The following is a 20,185-nucleotide window of genomic DNA, read 5'->3' as shown; positions in this document are numbered from 1 at the left end:
TACCCATAGGCAAAAGGAAGAAGAAAGAATACAGGAAAGAAAGACAGAAGAGGGAGTGTAAAGTCACCCGTAGGCAGAAGGAAGAGGAATGATTGAAGCAAAGAATGACAGAAGAGGAAGGAAGGAAGACAGGGAGGGGTAGACACCCAAAGTAGCACTACATCGAGTGAGTGGATGGTGAGTGGCCCCAACTGAGTATATTGTAACTGTTATAAATGCAGAGGACGTGTCACAGCTCAAAGGTTAAATTTTCGAACACTTTGTAAAAGCTGAAAAACAAATTTTGATTTGTGACCAATGACTGATTGTCTAATGATCCCATAAACTTAATGCTTCTTCACCTAACACTGTACTGTTGCTTATAAGACTGTAAATATTTTGTTAATTATTTCATACGATTGTGAAGGATTAATTTATATTGATTATATTCCTTAAACTGAGGTGCTGGAATGCATTAATTTTAAGAACATAATGACCTGGCAACCCGCACTATTGAATATTCGTGAAGCAGTTATTGATACGGGATGAGGGGCTAACATTGTTTACGATAGTATGTAACATCCTGTTTTTTTATCAATCTAATAGAAATAAAAACAATAACATACCTATATCTGTGAATGTGATTATTTAATAACTTTTCATCTCTTGTCATCTCTAACCATGAGGTACGGAGAGAGATACTGCTGGTGAAACAATACTCATTTTACTGTAACTTGGCCTAAAACTGTTACTATCTCTCTTGAGTGTTGAGCTGCAACAACACTAGATTAACACCGATATATGTTGCTGAGTCACGAGGAATTACTATGGAAAGGACAAGGAGGAGTAGCACTGTCTTTTTCTGCAACTGAGCTACATAATGTAAGCCACAGAAGGTCAAAAATCTGTGCCAAGTTAAGGTGAAGGAACTATAGAGGACATGAAGATCGCTAATGAAATTAACAGACCACTTGACTGGTGCTGAATAACTGCCACCTTATGCCACGTCAACAGGCAGTAAGATAAGTAAACTGTTATTTATAATCATGTTTTTGTCAGAGTGCCCTTAGTTAAAGAAAGTGAAGTGGCGTAGTGAGATGAGAACTTGTATTTGTTTAGGTTTGTTAGGTTAGCTTAATTCACACTAAGGTTTTGGTGGAGAGAGAGAGAGAGAGAGAGAGAGAGAGAGAGAGAGAGAGAGAGAGAGAGAGGATTATGGGGAGGGAAGGGAGTGTTAGCTTAATGCGTTCTCAAATGAGTGACATGAATCACCAAAATATTGTGTTCCAGTGCTTGGGAAGTTCAAACATGACCATTTCTTCTCATTCAAGTAAAGCAATGTGCACAAAATTAAGTTATGTACATGTTTGTGCCTACCAACAACAGGTTAATTTACTCTCTCTCTCTCTCTCTCTCTCTATTTGTTTATTGATTTATATTTAGACAGACATGTAGGTAGACTTATTAAGACAGACAGACAGACAGAGAGACAGATATGTTAGCAGACTTACTTACGTTGACCATTTTCTCCATTGTATTACACTGAACACAACTGCGCATCATGCAGACATAACTTTACCTCTGGATAGTCTGTGACGCAATGAGCAGGAGAGTGACTCACCAGACAGGAGAGTGACTCACCAGGAAGGAGGGTGACTCACCAGACAGGAGAGTGACTCACCAGACAGGAGAGTGACTCACCAGGAAGGAGAGTGAGGGTGTGTTTGGCCGCCTGAAGGTTGATATCAGCGACCACCAGTCGGGCGCCCTCCCTGGCCAGCACCTGACAACATGCACGTCCAATGCCGCTCCCGCCGCCTGAAGCGACAGGCAGTAATAAGTTCACAGTAAACTTTACTCTTTATATATAAAACATTATCTGTAGTGAGTGCTCTGCTGTCTCATTGAAAATATTTTCTCAGTCAGTACCCATTCCTTTCCTCTCTGTCTCTTTATAATACTCTCAGGCAGTGTTCAGTGTCCTCCGCTTGCTGCACAGTACTGTCAGGCAGTACTCAGTGCTCCTTCATGAGTACTATAGTTTTCCTTTTGATACTGCAGTTTTTATGTACAGTGGTGGACAGTAATATCACCTTTTTTTAAACTGAACAACTGAACAATTATCAAACTCTCACCATACACTGAGAAGAGTTTCAACGATGGCATCACTGGGTTTTGTTAGTCATTGCTCGCCGTCCCAGTATTAATCATAATGAAGTGAATCATAATGGGGTGGAGAGGTATATGAGAGAGGGGTGTGTGACTTGGGAGCAGGGCAATGAAATGGCGGGGGACAGGGCGACTTGGAGGCGATTTGTTTGTGGCCACCCCAAACGGGATTGAGGCGTCTGGCAATAGATAGAAGTGAATCAATATTTACTTCTGCACATTCTACAAGGATCCATATATCACTGCTCTGTATACAGGTTTCATGAGTACACCTCGTACTGCAGGACCAGACACTCGAAAAACACATTTTAATCCATTCAGTCCGTGTATTCATTCACTTTCTTGCTACCTTCATACAAATTGTTCCAATTAGGAGAGACCTTTTGTATCAAGGAAATAATCAGTGCTGTATCAAACCTCGTTAATTCGTCTAAGGTGACTGATATTACCTGGAGGTAGCAAATATAGAATTATCAGTACTTCACCGGACTGAAGGGATTAGTGATTATATAAAACCGGTGAGCACTCCTGGAATCCTATGACAACAGGGAGACTAGCAGTATGACAGTGTGGTCTTGAGAACTCTTACTGACCAGCATAATTGTACACTACTACACTGCTTGGTTACCATTGACTTAGGCTGCTGTACAGTCAACAAAAGCGTTGTCGTCTCAGCAAACTGTTCATGTACCCTGAGATTAACGCCATATTCCAAGTGACGTGGCAGATTTCGTAGCACATCTTCCATAGCGATTTATTTTACATGATAGCTATTTGTTTTCCCTTGTGTGTTCATTATAACGCTTAATATTGACATATAGGAGTAACAAGCAAGAGGATACCGGACTATAATATACAGAAGGAATTACTAAGGTAGACGTGTTATGAATTCTCCTCAGCCACTTCGAATATTACCTTGATATACCAGTCAAGTAGGTGGTGGCGACCGTCATCCATTGATTTGCTGTAGTGCTCTCTGCTTCTTCCTTCACCTTTATCATTTTAGTACTGTATCTGCCTACCCCTCTTCCTTTGTTTCTCATCTTTCCTCTCACATTCCATTAATCTTCGTTTCACTTCAGCTGGCTCTACACTGAGTGACAAGCCTAATGGTTGCCTGTAACCCAGGAAACCATTTACAATGCTGCGGAGCCTACAATGGTGCCACTGTTAACTTGGTGGAGAGATCCAAATACCCAGTCCATCCAGGATCCAAAACTTTACATTCTTCCCTTTGCCTTGCTGTGGCGGGGCAGTTCCCTGACTGTGGTTGATGGGTCTGTTCGGGCAGTGAGACTGGAGTTACTCTACAACAACAACAACCGGGCTGGGATAGTGTGGGAGGGAGAGGTGGGGGAGGTAATGCTGGAAAGAGTTGGTAAGATGACTAGGCTGGAAGTGGAGTGATTTTGTGTGAGTCCTTTGTATTATTATAATGACCAACAACAAAACCCGGACCCTGCCACCCATCCTACCATCCACTCACAATATATACCATCCACCCTGCCAACTACCCACCCACCCACCAGCCCACTCCATCCATTCACCCACCCCTCCCTCCTTGCCCACAACACCCATTCACCTATCCACCCACAAACCCACTTACCCATTGTTGGTTTGTTCGTTACTGTAACAGCCAAAACGGCGCAACGAAGCGCATTTTTGGTTAGAGCAAGGTACCGTTAAAATGCTTTAACTTGAATAAAGCAACGTCACGGCCAATCGGGCCGCCGGTTCCCGAATTATGACTAATTTCTGGCCTTTTGACATCGAGCGGAGGCCTCCGATGGCGGCCTTTAAGCGAGTTCGATTAAAAAAAAAATATTGTTACAGTTAGGAGTTTTGTCAGTTGGCAGCACTGCTCAGTACCTCCATGGAGATGACCACCAATAAATGATGACCAACATGTTGGAGTCCTGGTACAAAGAAGGTATTTTAATTTGATTTTTGAAAACTACGAATGTATACGCAACAGAAAGTCATCGGCAGTTGGTCGAAGTCTAAGGAAACGAAGTGATGAGTCGACACTTGTAAATCTGAGGGTCGGGCTCAGAAGCTGTTAAGATTAACTGCTGATTCAAGTAATCAGTATATATACAATACATACATACACACACACACACACACACATATATATATATATATATATATATATATATATATATATATATATATATATATATATGGAGCCTCTGTGGTACAATTGTACAGTGTGCGTTTCGTACATGGGTGAGCTAGGGTTCACGCCCCGCCAGGGTAATAAACTTTGGGAGTGTTCACCCGGCCACGTACTGCATTGGTGGACACAAGGGGTGCTGTGGTTGAACCAGGATAAATTATACTTGCACCCAGTCGGCTTGCGTGGGCCGTTTACACTTGGTTCATAGACTACACACACATTAAAGCCACTCCAACACTACAATACACTTACAAGCACTTCTCACCCTACATACAATCTCTACCAGACAGCCTAAGCCACTTGGTAGAGATACATTGGCTGTATCGTACCGGGACGACTTCGGTCGGGATAGGCCGGTCCTGCAGTGGATACTCAAATGTAGAGAGAAAGAGAGAGAGAGAGAGAGAGAGAGAGAGAGAGAGAGAGAGAGATGAGTGCATAGACAGATAAAGTTACTGTATGTTTATGTTATGTATGAATGTATGCATACTCGTATCAAACATGGTGACTCATAACATAGGTACCAACTTCAGAAGATTCCTGGGATGATATTGAAAAAAAAAAAAAAATTGGTGTGCCAACATGAGTCCAGTTGTGAACCGTAACGGAGATACACTTATAAGCCTGTGGTTAAATTATGACAGAAACTTTCCACACACGAGGCACTCAGTAATATTAACTCCATAACAGTTGAAGATAAACTCGTGCTTAAATATTGTTATTCAAAATTACCCTAAGATATCCGTCCTGAAGTTATTACTTCAGCACCTGGGGCAGTACATGCATCCGTTACTGCTGTGTTGGAGCCAGGTAATCATAGTTATCTCTAAAGTGTTATCATCACGCGATATGTATTGACGTGGACTAGACGGTTTGATACCGTCATGACCGCGACTGCCTGTTGTATCTCAATTATTAATTCAGCGCCCAGTAATCATCAATGAATTTTATTGGCCTCATCAAAATTTTGATAAGAAAATATAACCAGCAATAGAAATGGTTACCAGATTCTAAAGTAACATCTTTAAGTGCCATACAGCAGCTAGTCAGTTATGGCGGAAAACCTGGGTTGTTCAGTAATAATTATGTGGTTCAGACAACATTCAGGTTTACCTGAGATCAAAAGAGTAGATAAGGTACCCACCAAGAGTACTGGAAACGAAATACAAGATATTAAGGAATTCAACACCTTTGCCTCAAGATAGCAGACCACCTGGAAATTGTGTGTGTGTGTGTGTGTGTGTGTGTGTGTGTGTGTGTGTGTGTGTGTGTGTGTGTGTACCATCATTCTACACCTCACAAATGTCTGCATACACACAAATGTCCTGGGCAACGAATTCAGAGTTGTTGTCAGACTGCCATCATGCCTCCTCTATCGCTTGTGAGAAACTCGTATGCTCTTGTGACAGCTGCCCAGCATTCCTAACTGGGCCCCGAGATGTGAGAAGCCACAGCGCTTTCGTGTTATTATAAATAGTCTTAAGATTTCTCCTGTGTTTAGGGGCACTCATAACTATTTACGAGTCATCCTTAGGACGTAAGAGTTTTAATAAATTCCAGCCCAGAGGTCTAATATTGAAGACATTAAATGGTGAGCAACTGTCTCATCGTGTTTATTTACTTGTGCTGGTATTTTCATCATGAAATAAAAGGAAATTATTCGGAAGCCGAATGCTAATCGCCCGCCAGAATATGCTGTTGGCCAAGTCCAAGATTTTGGTCATATCTTGATACACAGAAGGTTTCATGTTGATAACTCAAGCCGCTCATGAGATAAAATGGGAACAGACAGACAGACATACAGACAGACAGACAGATAGGCACACACACACACACACACACACACACACACACACACACACACACACACACACACACACACACACACACACACACACACACACACACACACACACACACACACACTTAAGGGACCTAAGCTACGAAGAAAGACTAAATAAACTGAATCTACCAACACTACAGGAGAGAAGGAAAAGAGGTGACATGATAATGCTATATAAATGCATATCAGGAAAGGAGAAAATAGACATAAATGATTACTTAACATATGGAGAAGCATCAGCAAGAGGACACTGCAAAAAATTGCATAAGAAGAGAGTTGATAAAGACGTAAGGAAATTCAGTTTCCCAAACAGAGCAATTGATCAATGGAATGCACCACCGAATGAAATAGTGTGTGCCAAAACAATTCACAAATTTTAGGATATGTACGATAAATATGGTTTAAGACATGGGACAGTACGAGCTTGACTCATTCCTGTAAAGATACAATTAGGTAACAATTAGGTAAGAACACACACACAGACACACACACACACACACACACAACACACACACAGACACACACACACACACACACACACACAGAGGCAGGCTAAAACATTATCGGTCCACCTTCTAAAGGCGGGCAATAATATTATCTGAAAGAGTTTTTATAATAAATGATGACAGCTACAGGAAAACTGAGAACACGATCAGCACATTGTTTGAATATCCATCACCTTTATTCACCCTAAGCCATATTAAATCGTCTGGCGGTAGCTGGAATAAAATATCAAACGGACATCATCATTAGCCCTTCAATCAGAGTAAGGAAGTTGTTATACTGTGGCTATCTCATAATTGTACTCAGCTTAAGAGAGAGTTGTCGATCCGGAGGGTCTGCTATATCGTTCATTAACTCCTTCAGTGTTAGGGCGCTCTCCCAGGTGGAATGAAATCGTGTGACAACAGCAAGAACAGACTACAAACAACTTGTTGTCATGCACTGGGGAGTAGGAGACTTGTGTCTTATCATCTGATCGCCGACTGACTTTGGCTCGTACTCTCGTCGGCTAAGGAAGCTTCCAAATTCCTCTTCCCTTTGCGATTTCTTTTTGAATATGGATGAATAAGACGTTACTGCAAGGATTTACATACCACAGACGAAGACAGTAGGGTGTAAGAAACAAAATAAATCGCTTAAGAAAAGGTGTTAGGGAGCTTCCTAAGCCGTCGAGAAAACGGGTCCTTGAGTAGTCTGCCGTAGGGTAAGCCACTCAGTCGACTCAGTTGCCAAGCGGCGGTAATAAGCCATCATGGTGTCTGGCTAGCATGTTAGAAATAAATGTTTGTATTATTGTGGTAATAAGCCATCATGGTGACTGGCAAGTAGGTTAGAGATCAGTTTTTGTATTGTAGTGATAATAAGCCATCATGGTGACTGGCTAGCATGTTAGAAATAAGTGTTTGTATTATCATGGTAATAAGCCATCATGGTGACTAGCAAGTAGGTTTTTTTTTTTTTTTATGTGAGGAAGAAGGAACCAAAGGCCAAGAGCCCGCAGTTACAGTTCCCTCCAAGAGAAAAACAAAATACAATAGAGAGCCAAATTCAAGATCCGATCATTTTGAGATGCCTGGACACACTGCGTTTGAAAGACTGGAGATCATAGGCAGCAGGAAATACAGACAGAGGGAGACAGTTCCAGAGCTGACCTGTTGCATAAATGAAAGACTGGGAGTAACGGTTAACTCTTGCATTAGAGAGTTGGACAGAAAAGGGATGAGAGTTTGCTGCCAGACGGGTGCTACGCGCCCGTCGTAGGGGTGGAAGAATACAAGCAGACAGTTCAGGGGAGCAGTGACCATTAAAGTAGCGATAGAAAAGAGATAAAGATGCAACAGTGCGGCGAAGAGACAGAGGTTGAAGGGAGTCAGTAAGAGGAGGAGAGTTAATGAGACAAAAAGCCTTTGACTCCACCCTATTGAGAAGAGCTGTATGTGGGGAGCCTCCCCACACATGAGAGTTGTACTCCACACAGGGGCGGATAAAACCCCTGTATAGAATCAACAATTGTGCAGGGGTAAAGAAAGAGCGGAGTCGGCTTAGCACACCCAATCTCTTGGAAGCAGATTTTACAAGAGATGCAATATGATCTTTCCAAGATAAGTCCCGAGTAAATGATACCCCAAGCATATTCAAGGATGATGCAGGATTAAGCTGAATATTATTAAACATTAGTGGGTACACCTGTGGAAGATTTTGTCGGGTTAATAGGTGTAAGAACTGAGTCTTAGATGCATTAAAAACAACCATATTATTTTTTCCTCAGTCAGAGATACGAGCCAAGTCAGACATTAGGTGTGCCATAGCCTCATCCCTTGTTTGTTGAAGTACCTGTTGAGATGGGCGTTGCGGGAACCGAATGGAAAGGTGAAGGATGGAGTCATCAGCATATGAGTGGATAGGGTTAGATGTACAGCTTAAAAGATCATTGATGAATAAAGGAAGAGAGTAGGTGATAGGACAGAGCCCTGAGGAACACCACTGTTGATAGATCTAGGAGAAGAACGATGTCCGTCTACAACAGCGGCTATAGAACGACCAGAAAGGAAGCTAGCGATGAAGGCACAGATAGAAGGATAGAAACCGTAGGAGGGCAATTTGGAAATTAAAGATTTATGCCAGACTCGATCGAAAGCCTTTGAGATGTCAAATGCAATGGCAAAGCTTTCGCCAAAGTCCCAAAAGGAGGATGACCAGGAGTCTGAAAGGTAGGTGAGAAGATCGCCAGTGGAGCGTCCCTAACGGAACCCGTACTGACGATCGGAAAGAAGGTTGTGATAGGAAAGATGCCTTAAAATTTTTCTATTAAGAATTGACTCGAAAACTTTTGAAATACAGGACGTTAAAGCAATTGGACGATAGTTGGAGGGTTGGGAGTGGTCACCCTTCTTTGGGACTGGCTGAATGAGAGCAAACTTCCAGCAAGAAGGAAAGGTACAAGTTGACAGACAAAGGCGAAAGAGTTTGCCTAGGCAGGGTGTAAGCACAGAAGCACAGTTCTTGAGAACAACAGGAGGGACCCCATCAGGCCCATATGCCTTGTTAGTACTGAGGCCAGTGATGGCAGAAAATACATCAACTGAAGAAATTTTAATGTCAGCCATGAGGAAGTCAGAGGGGGGAAGTGATGGAGGAACAGCACCGGAATCGTCTAAGGTGGAATTGGAGGAGAAAGTCTGTGCGAAGAGATCTGCTTTATCAGTAGAAGACATAGCTACAGAACCATCAGAGTAGAAAAGAGGAGGGAAGGATAATGAGGTAAAGTTGTTAGAAAGATTTTTGGCAAGGTGCCAGAAGGAGCGGGAAGAATTCGAGTTGGAGAGTTGAGAGCATTTAGTATGGATGAAATTATTTTTAGTAGAGCGAAGAACAGACTTAGCACGATTCCGGGCAGAAATGTATAGATGATGTGATTCAGGGGTGGGTTGGCTCCGGTACCTTTTGTAGGCCCTCTCCTTGTTGTGGACAGCATTAGAACAAGCGTGATTAAACCAAGGCTTTCTTGCGTTAGTCAAAGGATATGAGAAAGGAATGTATGCTTCCATGCCCGAGAGAACAACCTCCGTAATGCTCAAGGCACACTCAGATGGCTCCCGGCCATGGAAGCAATAATCATTCCAGGGAAAATCAAAGAAGTACTGCCTGAGGGCCTCCCAGTCCGCGGCTCCAAAATGTCACAAACGACGTTTCCCTGGAGGGTCCACAGGCCATACCGGAGTGATAGGACAGGTTAAGGTAATAAGGTTGTGATCGGAGGAGCCCAACGGAGAGAAAAGATTAACAGAGTAAGCAGAAGGATTAGTTGTGAGGAAGAGGTCAAGTATGTTGGGGCTCTCTCCAAGGCGGTCAGGGATACGGGTAGGGTGCTGTACAAGCTGCTCTAGGTCATTAAGGATAGAAAAGATGTAGGCTTGTTCACCAGGTGGATCCGTGAAAGGAGAGGAGAGCCAAGGATGATGGTGAACATTGAAATCTCCTAGAATGGAGATTTCAGAGAAAGGAGAAATGGATAGAATGTGTTCCATTGTAGAAGTAAGATAGTCGAAGAATTTTTGATAGTCAGTAGAATTAGGGGATAAGTAAACAGCACAGATATATTTAGTCAGAGAATGACAGGAAAGCCGAAGCCAGAGTGTAGAGAATTCAGAAGAATCGAGTTCAGGTTAAAGATCAGTTTTTGTATTGTAATGATAATAAGCCATCACGATGACTGGCAAGTAGGTTAGAGATCAGTTTTTGTATTGTAGTGATAATAAGCCATCACGATGACTGGCAAGTAGGTTAGAGATCAGTTTTTGTATTGTAGTGATAATAAGCCATCACGATGACTGGCAAGTAGGTTAGAGATCAGTTTTTATATTGTAGTGATAATAAGCAATCACGGTGACTGGCAAGTAGGTTACAGATCAGTGCTTGTATTATCGTCAGGTACAGAGAATCCCTAATACTGCTGCAAATTTAGTGTTTTTATTCTAGATCCGGAGGTATTACCGAAATCCAGCTATATCATAAGACACCCCTGCAAGATATCAGCGATAAACCAGTGATTATAAGCCCTCGTCTAATGATTTTCTGGATATATAAATTATTTATTGTCATTCTAGCTGTCTGTGAAAACAAGTTTAGCGATATTTCTAGCTTTGGATTTGACAACACCGTTCCCTGCCCCATCTTCCATACCAGTTTGTTTTACGTGTTGCTCCTTAAAATATTTTTTACTAATTTCTCTGTACAGTATATTATTGCTTTTTCTAAACGAATTACATAGGCGAAGTCTTTCGAACCATATGGATGAAATAAACCTAATTAATCCCTTCATGTCAAAAGGTCTTTCTTAAATGCATTAAAATATCTAGAGTTAGCAGCAATAAATGTACTGACACCTCATCATAGTGAAGGGATTAATATTATGTTGTATGTTATTTATGCCCTTTTAATACTGATATTGCTTGTAGAAATAACCGTGTAAATGAACAAATTTTTATACACTGCCATTAACCCTTTCATTATATGACGTTTTCTGTACACTTCTTGCATCTGACGGACGATATTATTCACGTAAGGGACGATTCCTCGTACTGAAGAGCGTACTATAAAATTTCGCTCCATTTCCAGTGTAAGGTGTTTGTTAAACTAATATATATATAGCTTAAATCTATTGTGTCCCCCCCGCCAGAGGGGGGGGGGACACAATCTGGCCGCACTATGGGGTGGAACTACTACTCTGCGGCCAGGTTGTGTTAGGAAGAATACTGCCACCGTATTCCCTGCGTATCGTAAAAGGCGACTAAAAGGGGCGGGGTGAGGGGACTAGGGACCCCCTCCTCTGTGTTTTAGTTCCTAAAAAGAGACAGACCAGAGAAAGGGATCGGGGATGGAGTTATCCCCGTACCCTGAAGATTGGGTCTATGAATGTGCGTGGATGTAGTACGATTGAGGCCAAAAGGGAGGAGATTGGGAGAATGTTTGTGAGAAGAAAGTTGGATGTGTCAGCTTTGAGTGAAACGAAGATGAAAGGGATGGATGAGTCTGTTTGGAAGTGTGAATGGAAGATTGTCAGGTGTTGATAGAGGAAGGGCAAGAGAAGGTGTGGCCTTGTTAGTGAGTCCGGAAGTACGCAGTGTGTGACTGAATGGAAGGAGGTGTCATCGAGACTGATGTGGGTGAAAGCGAAATTTGAACGTGAGTTGTGGGTGTTTGTGAGTGCATATGGGCCTGGTAGTGAAAGGGATGAAGAAGAGAGGGAATCTTTCTGGAATGATGTTGATGAATGTCTGCAGAGTTTTGGAGCGAATGTGAATGTGGTAATGATGAGAGATCTAAATGCTAGAGTGGGAAATGTAGCAGTTGAAGGTGTAGTTGGTATGCATGGTGTGCCTGGAAGAAATGAAAATGGGGAACGAATGATAGTGATGTGTGTTGAGCGAGAGATCGTGATTGGAAATACGCTGTTTAAGAAGAAAGATATTTATAAGTATACATGGGTGAGACAGGAGGGTGGAAGGGTTGTTGATAGAGCTTTGATGGACTATGTGGTTGTGTCTAGGAATGTAAGAGGAAGATTGTTGGATGTGAGAGTTCTGAGAGGGGACGGTGGAGGTATGTCTGACCACTACCTGGTGGAAGGAAAGTTAAGAGTAGGTAAGAGATGGGTGAGAGCTAGGAGGGTTAGGTGTGGCAGGGATGTTTTGAGAGTGAGTGAGTTGGATAAAAGAGAGAAAAAGATAGAGTATCAAGAGAAATTGAAAGATGAGTGGAACGCAGTGAAAGATCAGGAAAATGGCAGTGTGGAGGAGGAATGGCAGTTGTTTAAGAGTGCTGTGGTGGGACATGCAGAAGAGATGTGTGGTGTGAGACGTGTGGGTGGTGGTGTAAGAAAAGGAAGTGAATAGTGGTGTGAGGAAGTAAGTATGGCTGTGGCTAAGAACAGACATGCATATGAAGTGTGGCTCCAGAGGAAGGATGAGATGTCATATGAAAGGTATAAGGAAAAGAGGAATTGGGCGAGAAGGGCTGTGTGTGATGCTAAAGTGGCAGCAGATGAGAGGTGGGGTAGGTGGCTGACAGAGAATTTTCAACAGAATAAGAAAATGTTTTGGAAGGAGGTGAAAAGGGTGCGAAAGGGAGAGTCTGGGAAGGAAGAACGAGTAAAAGCAGAGGATGGAAGGATGTTAATTGAGATGGACGCAGTAAGCAAGAGATGGGCAGAGTATTTTGAAAGATTGTTAAATGTAGAGGAGGAAAGGGTGGCTGAGATTCTGGCGGATGGAAGGGTGCAAGGATTAAATGTGTTGGGAGAGTTGAATGATTCTTTGATCACGAAGGAGGAAGTGGAGAAGGCAGTAAAGGAGATGAAGATGAAAACAGGGAAAGCTGCAGGTATGGATGGGTGTGCTGTGGAATGCCTGAAGGGTGGTGGAGCGACTATTGTTGACTGGTTAGTAAGATTGTTGAATGTGTGCTTTGTGAAAGGTATGGTGCCAATTGACTGGGCAAGTGCTTTTGTGGTCCCGTTGTATAAAGGCAAGGGTGATAAGAATGAATGTACTAGCTTTAGGAGTATAAGTCTGTTGAGTGTTGTAGGTAAGGTTTATGGTAGAGTGTTAATTATGAGAGTTAGAAAGGGTACAGAGGGAGTGATTGGTGATGAGCAGTGTGGCTTTAGGAGAGGGAGGGGATGCATGGATCAGGTGTTTGCTGTGAGACAAGTGTGTGAAAAGTATTTAGCGAAAGGCAAGGATGTGTTTTGGGCATTCATGGATTTAGAGAAAGCGTATGATAGAATTGATAGGGAGGCTTTGTGGACTGTTTTAACATTGAATGGACTTAATGGTAGGTTACTAAAAGGGGTGAAAAGTTTTTATGTAAATAGTAGAGCGTGTGTAAGAGTGGGAAATGCTGTGAGTGATTGGTTTCCCGTGAGAGTGGGGCTGCGACAGGGATGTGGGATGTCGCCTTGGTTGTTTAATATTTACATGGATGGTGTTGTAAGGGAGGTGAATGCAAGAGTTTTAGGTGGAGGTCTGAGTCTGGTGAATGTTGATGGTGGAGAGTGGAACCTGAAGCAGCTGCTGTTTGCAGATGATACTGCACTGGTGGTTGATTCAGAGGAGAGATTGAGACAGTTGGTAGAGGAGTTTGGAAGGGTGTGTGAAAGGAGAAAATTGAAAGTAAGTGAGAATAAGAGTAAAATGATGAAGTATACGAGGTTGTTAGATGGTAGGGGGATGAATATAGTTTTGAATGGCGAGTTGCTTGAGGAGGTAGAGTGTTTTAAATATCTAGGGTCATGTTGCCGTGGATGGAAGAATAGATGCAGACGTGAAGTTTAGAATAAATGAAGTAGGAAAGGTGCTGGGAGGAATGAAAAAGTGTTTAGATGTCGTTCGCTTAGAATGGATGTAAAGAGAAGGCTGTATGAGGGTGTTGTGGTACCGACTGCGTTATATGGGTCTGAAACATGGAATATGGGTGTAGCAGAGAGGAAAAGTTTGAATGTAATGGAGATGAGGTGTCTGAGGAGTATGTGTGGAGTGACGCATATGGATCGAGTGCGAAATGATGAAGTGCAAAAGAGAACTGGAGTTGTTCGGGAGATGGCTGGTAGAGTTGAGCAGAGAGTGTTGCAATGGTTTGGGCATATGGAGAGAATGGATAATGAGCGATTGGTGAAAAAGATAACTAGATCTGATGTGAGAGGTGTAAGGCTGAGAGGAAGACAACGAATAGGATGGATGGACAGTGTGAAGAGAGTGCTGGATGCGAGAGGGATGTCTGTTGAGCAAGGAAGAGTGGCTGTGCATGACAGAAATAAATGGAGAGAGATTGTGAATGAATAAATGATGATGCAGCCCTGAGGGGATATTTTCCCGCATTTGGTCTGATCAGCTAGTCAGGTCAGGTACGGGTAAAGGGATGGGTCTGTTATGATGTGGCAGGGGTAAACCAGCTCTGCTGTCCGGCCCTGGTGCGGATGTCACTGATTGCATTGCGCAGTTGACCCTTGTGCGGTGTGGTGCGTTGAGGATCTGTCCGTTCTTCCCTTTGGGGCTAAGATGCGAATGAATGTGTTTGAATGGATGAGTAAATGGGGAGTGTGTCGTCCTGTCCCGGCTACCTCCCTTTCCTTGGGGGAAGCAGCCTAGGTATATAGATAGACAGAAATCTATTGTAGTTTGAGCCAGAAGAATTGCCCTGTCCTCACCGATAACGGATTTTCCCCTTATGTTATCGCTACTTTCAGACCTTCCTATGTAGTTTAGGAAACTTTTTGAAATGGTAGAGTAAGATATCACCTCCATTATCCATCACTCTGGGGACTTCCATACTAACAATAATTATTATGAGGTAGCAGCAGTAGTAGTAGTAGTATAGTCCTCGTAGTCCCAGGTTCATCTGTAACGTGAACCTGGTGGACTAAAAGCTGAAGTCCAGGAAAATGGCAGTGTGGAGGAGGAATGGCAGTTGTTTAAGAGTGCTGTGGTGGGACATGCAGAAGAGATGTGTGGTGTGAGACGTGTGGGTGGTGGTGTAAGAAAAGGAAGTGAATAGTGGTGTGAGGAAGTAAGTATGGCTGTGGCTAAGGGATAGGGAAATAGCTGAGGGGCGTTTGTATAACCTGGCACTTTAGCCGGCCGGGTATCCTGTATCAGTGCCACCACATGAAGGCAACCATCTCCAGTACCTTGGAAAAGTAGCAAAACAAGTTTACAAACACTTCATTCAACAGAATAAGTCAAGTTGCTGTTATGACAAAGTGCATACAATGTTACCTGTGACGAGAGCGATTTTGCCTGTGAGTGTGTATGACGGTGTGGTGGTGGTGGTGTCTGCTGACGCTGCCATTACGACTGCTGACGCTCACACTACCGCACTGACAGCCTCACACTGCCTTAAGGCTACTTTGTGGGGGGCAAGGGTTAAAGAGCAGTGTTTGTGAGTGATACTAAAGGTACAGTGCTTATCGCTTACCGCTATATAAGTTTCAGGCGATAATATGAAGAGGCGCTGGCTCTTTTGTGTGTGTGTGTGTGTGTGTGTCTGTGTGTGTGTGTGTGTGTGTGTGTGTGTGTAATAGCGATAGTGCTTAAGACCCGTAACATGAAAACTGTGTGTGAAGTCTTGTGAGCAAGGCTATCATTTTTGAGAGCCATTTATGGAACACTTTTAATTGTTATAGAAGTGAAAATATGGTTTATAGGTGATGTTAGGAATGGATGAAAAGTGATGTTGGGTATGATGTTACGATCTGCCGGAATGAGGAGTGATTTTTCGATTAAGTCAGATAAGCGAGAACTCCATCAGAGTTTTGAAAGATGTCAGAATATGGAGGAAATAAGATTGATTTTGAAGGAAAGTTGTCAGGATTTGAAGGAGAATTGTGTGGCGTAGAGGGAAAATGTTGTTCCAATAAATTTCAAGATGTGGTTCAAAGATGTTAACTATTGTAGAGGAAGTCAGATGTGGAGGCTTGAAGTTGTATAGGCAGATACATACGTACATGCATACAGAGAGAGAGAGAGAGAGAGAGAGAGAGAAAGAGATACATACATAAATGCATACAGAGAGAGAGAGAGAGAGAGAGACTAAAATGTTGGCTTGTGTGGTCATACTCTTGTCAATACTAAGCATAAACTACGACGTAAACATTGTGATAGTGCGAAGTAATGGGCAGTAAAGTACAATGATGGCCGAACCCCGCTATTTTCCCCCTGGCCATTGCATCTTACTTGGCCAAGTGATACTGAGAACTCGACCAGTATGACTAAAACATCACCACGTCATATCACGAACGTTTTCAGTTCATCGCTACCGCTTGCAGAAAATATCATCAGCTTACGAGAGCCCCGTGTTAATGAATGGAAACTGTACAGTATATAATTATCTATATGTATATTTATGTATCTATCTGTTTATCTGTCTATCTATCTTCATCAGAGCACAACATTTCCAACAGTCTTCAATGGAATAATCATCTCTTGGCAGCAAGGATAGTATAATGAAAAAGGCGTTACCGTAGTGAAGGTGTTAATGTTATCAGAGGTTCCAATGTGGCAAGCATTTTTGTACTGACGGAAGTGAAGATTTACTTAGCTTACTGGTCTCTTGTCATGACTCCAAGACTGCAGTGCCTTTATTAAAATCCCTTCTAGACTCGATACATAAGTCTTCCATGGCGGAAACAGATGGGTCGACAGTGTATTACTTCCTCATTTTGGACTCTGGTAGTACTTTATTCAGGCTGCCAATATATATATATATATATATATATATATATATATATATGGTAGTACATAGAGCGAAGACAACCAACAATACGGAAAGGTAATAAACTAAACACATGTTTGCCATTTAGTTCTTTTCTTTGCTTATCCCTGATGGTTAGACTTATTTTTTGGTGATATAAATTCACGCTCATTATAGCTGGATCCTCCCCTGGTCTTCTTCACATCCAGCCTTTTATTTACTGTCAAGGCTGTTAAGATTAGAGTCCTACAGTAAGTTCCCTATAAAGCATCTGCATTATTGCAACTACAGTGATAATGCCTTTAATGTCAAGTATTCATTTATAACTGTGTAATCCAGCTGTGCTACATGTTTTTAATCACATTTATTTTAGCAGTTCAGATACTTTTACAAGAAGCCTGTAAACTATAAACACGAAGAGGAAAAAGTATACTCTGCAACCAATAGTACCTTTTTTTCTTCAGTGTAGATTTTCCCACGCATGATATAAATATTCTGCCTACTGTAGTGTAGAGTTACTCCGTTTTCTGTTCAAGTCAACAGTGAAGCAGTTCTCTGCCCCAACATCTTCCTGCATTCAGTTTAGCTAACAAGGAGAGCACCTAAAAAGTAAGGCGTGCGAGGAGAGAGGTTACAGTTGAGAGAGAAGGCGACGAGGATGCGAATTTTAGAAGGAATAAATGCTGGGTTGTAACCCACCATGGTCGGGCAGTATTTTACCCATAGAAGATAATCATATATACACATAAGAATAACCGATAGGGAAGCCACCCAAACATATTCCCAGAATACGACAAATGAACTCTCGTTAATATCCGGATCCCTATTCCTAGCTTTCATTTACAAACGAGATGAGCTAAAGACTTTTTCCATAGGTAGTGGTCCACTTAATACTTTCTGTTGTATTTCGACTATCACACTGAACTCACTGTGTTAATTCAGACTCTTTCCAGAAAGGAAGATCAGGCTTACTGTCATCAACATGCAGTAATTCTTCCAGACGCTTTCTCTGTATCTTTGACCATGTTTTCTTTTGCTGAATAGCTTCCCATATTAAGATAACACAGTGAACATATGTTTACCCATAACAGTAGTGTCTGAAAATTTCATTTCTCATCGATAGTCATACTGAGTGTTTCGACATTATTAAATCGTCATTTTACATTTACTATATCCCCTGTTTAGGCCAGTCTTTCACTGGTACCTCCAAGATTATATCGCCATACTCATTCGGGGTCCATACTTTATTTCATTCTCCAAGAAGTACTCTTAATTTCGATGCTTTATATTTCAAACTCTGATTGATAAAATTGCGCATCCATTTGCTGGTGATGTACATGAACACCATTCATAAGTTGTCAATTCTTAATGGGAAGTATGCTGCAAAATTTAATCACCAAATGTTTGGCTGTAGGAATGTTTGGCAAAATATCATGAATAACAGTTTGTGCAACTTTACGGAGATTTTTTTTTTTCTTATTTCAGCTTAAATTCCGCACCCTGTTGAAACGAAAAGGCAATACTTCAGCTCCCGATCCATTCCATAATACTTTGTGACTGACCCCATATCTTTATCCTAGTCTCTTTGCTGTAGCTGAGCGTTCAGGATGGAAAGCTAGGAGTTTTAGTCATGCTAATCTCTTGTTGTATCTAAGGTTTTGGATGAAGAGATAGTTGTGTCGGTCGTGATATTCTCTTCCTACAACTAAGGTTCAAGATGGGGAGACAACATTTTTGGTCTTGTTAATCTCTTGCTGCAGCTGAGCATTGACGGTTTAATGATGGCAGCTTTAACTTATTTTAAAGTGCACAGTATAGCTGACAACACGCACACGGAACCAAAGCACCGAATGTATTTCTGTGGCAAGACTAGGGTCGCGATGGAAAAAAATCATTACCAATTCCACTGAGTGCGGTGGCTCTTTCTTGCCCCACAGCACCGGTCTCTGGTGGCGCATCTAAATGTTTGAACTGGTTCCAGATACTGCAGCTTTACCTAGGCAATCCAGCTGGAATTTGTTGCTCTCAGTGACCAAGCTTTACAATGACTGTGTGTAAGATCAACAGACTTTCGTTTAATTTATTGTAGCACAAAGAATAAGAGTCACATAATTATGCAGTCTCACTTCCCTGCTCATCCTTTAGAAATAATCGCAGTTACGAGACGAAAATTATCCAAAGTTTGTAAATCCAAGCCCAGCCTTCTCATTTCCTCAGCGTCCATCACAGCAGTCACTGCAACAGACATGGGATGTGGCTAAGGTGCACCTGATTTCTAACATGTTCATTATTACTAGTTAGGATATAAGACGTCTTATTGTTTTTATTGCATCATAAACTCAATTCCATTATCTCTAAGCCCGCTAAAGTCTTCCTTAGGAATATCTCAGACTTTTCAATGAGATACATCTCTGTCATTCATCACTCACTATCTTTCATCTTTTAGAAATTATATCGGGACTTATCATGGCAGGACAACAATATTTCACGTGCATAATTTGTTTCTCAGGGATTCATCCTTCTGTGTGAGGTAAGGGCAAGGTGTGGGAGGGACTCAACACAAATGGCTTTTCTAAATGTAATGGAGTGAATGGTTTATTGTCTCATCAATTAACTCCTCCCCCCCCCCCACAAACACACCTACATACTGACTTCCATCAACCTCTGTCTCTTGGGCACGGTGTTGTATTTTTCACCGTCTATTATTGCTTCATTGGCCGCTACTATACGCAGTTGTTCATACATCCCTCTCTAATTACAGCGAGTGGGTAGCACCCATCTAGGAACCCATTCTTACCTCTTTTTCTCTCTAGTCCTAATGCATCATTTAAGGGGTACTCCCGGTCCTTCATCTTGGCAGGTGGTAAACTCTTAAATAATTGTCTTCCTTAGAATGTATTTCCCTCTGCTTATGAGCTGCAGTCTTATACATGCAGTCAGTCCAGTCAACCCAATATTGAGGAATTTTGGTGAGGGCGCTCTTTAGTTATACATCTTGTAACTAGAACAGCTTTATGTATGCTTGCAGCCATCGGTTCATTCTTTTTGCATTAATAATGGTGCTTCAACTACTGTACACTAAACCTACTGAAAACAATTGTACAGTCAAGCGATATATCTGAGTTTATAGAGACAATCCAAATTGGAAGGATTACATACAATCATCGTTAACATCGTTACCATTATGGCGCACATCCTATTCTAAGATATGTATATCTTGATTCGCTGTTTCCAGATTATATTATTCAGGTTGACAGAGAATT

General features: G+C 42.0%; 1 protein-coding gene across 1 annotated transcript in view; it reads right to left on the bottom strand.

The window, feature by feature from the left end:
* Nucleotides 1-15,521, bottom strand: part of LOC145394516 ((3R)-3-hydroxyacyl-CoA dehydrogenase-like) — a 60,044-nt gene extending 44,523 nt beyond the window's left edge. The window contains exons 1-2 of the mRNA XM_080268357.1: nucleotides 15,449-15,521; nucleotides 1,681-1,797 (exon numbers count right to left, since the gene is read on the bottom strand). Coding sequence (XP_080124483.1) covers nucleotides 1,681-1,797; nucleotides 15,449-15,521 — 190 coding nt within the window. The remainder of the gene's footprint in view (nucleotides 1-1,680; nucleotides 1,798-15,448) is intronic.
* Between the last annotated feature and the right edge of the window lie 4,664 nt (nucleotides 15,522-20,185).

Source organism: Coenobita brevimanus, chromosome 27 (assembly GCF_032717465.1).
Source record: "Coenobita brevimanus isolate Jiangsu-jjx chromosome 27, ASM3271746v2, whole genome shotgun sequence".
In the NCBI taxonomy this organism is placed as follows: Eukaryota; Metazoa; Arthropoda; class Malacostraca; order Decapoda; family Coenobitidae; genus Coenobita; species Coenobita brevimanus.
This window is presented reverse-complemented; position numbering and strand designations above follow the sequence as displayed.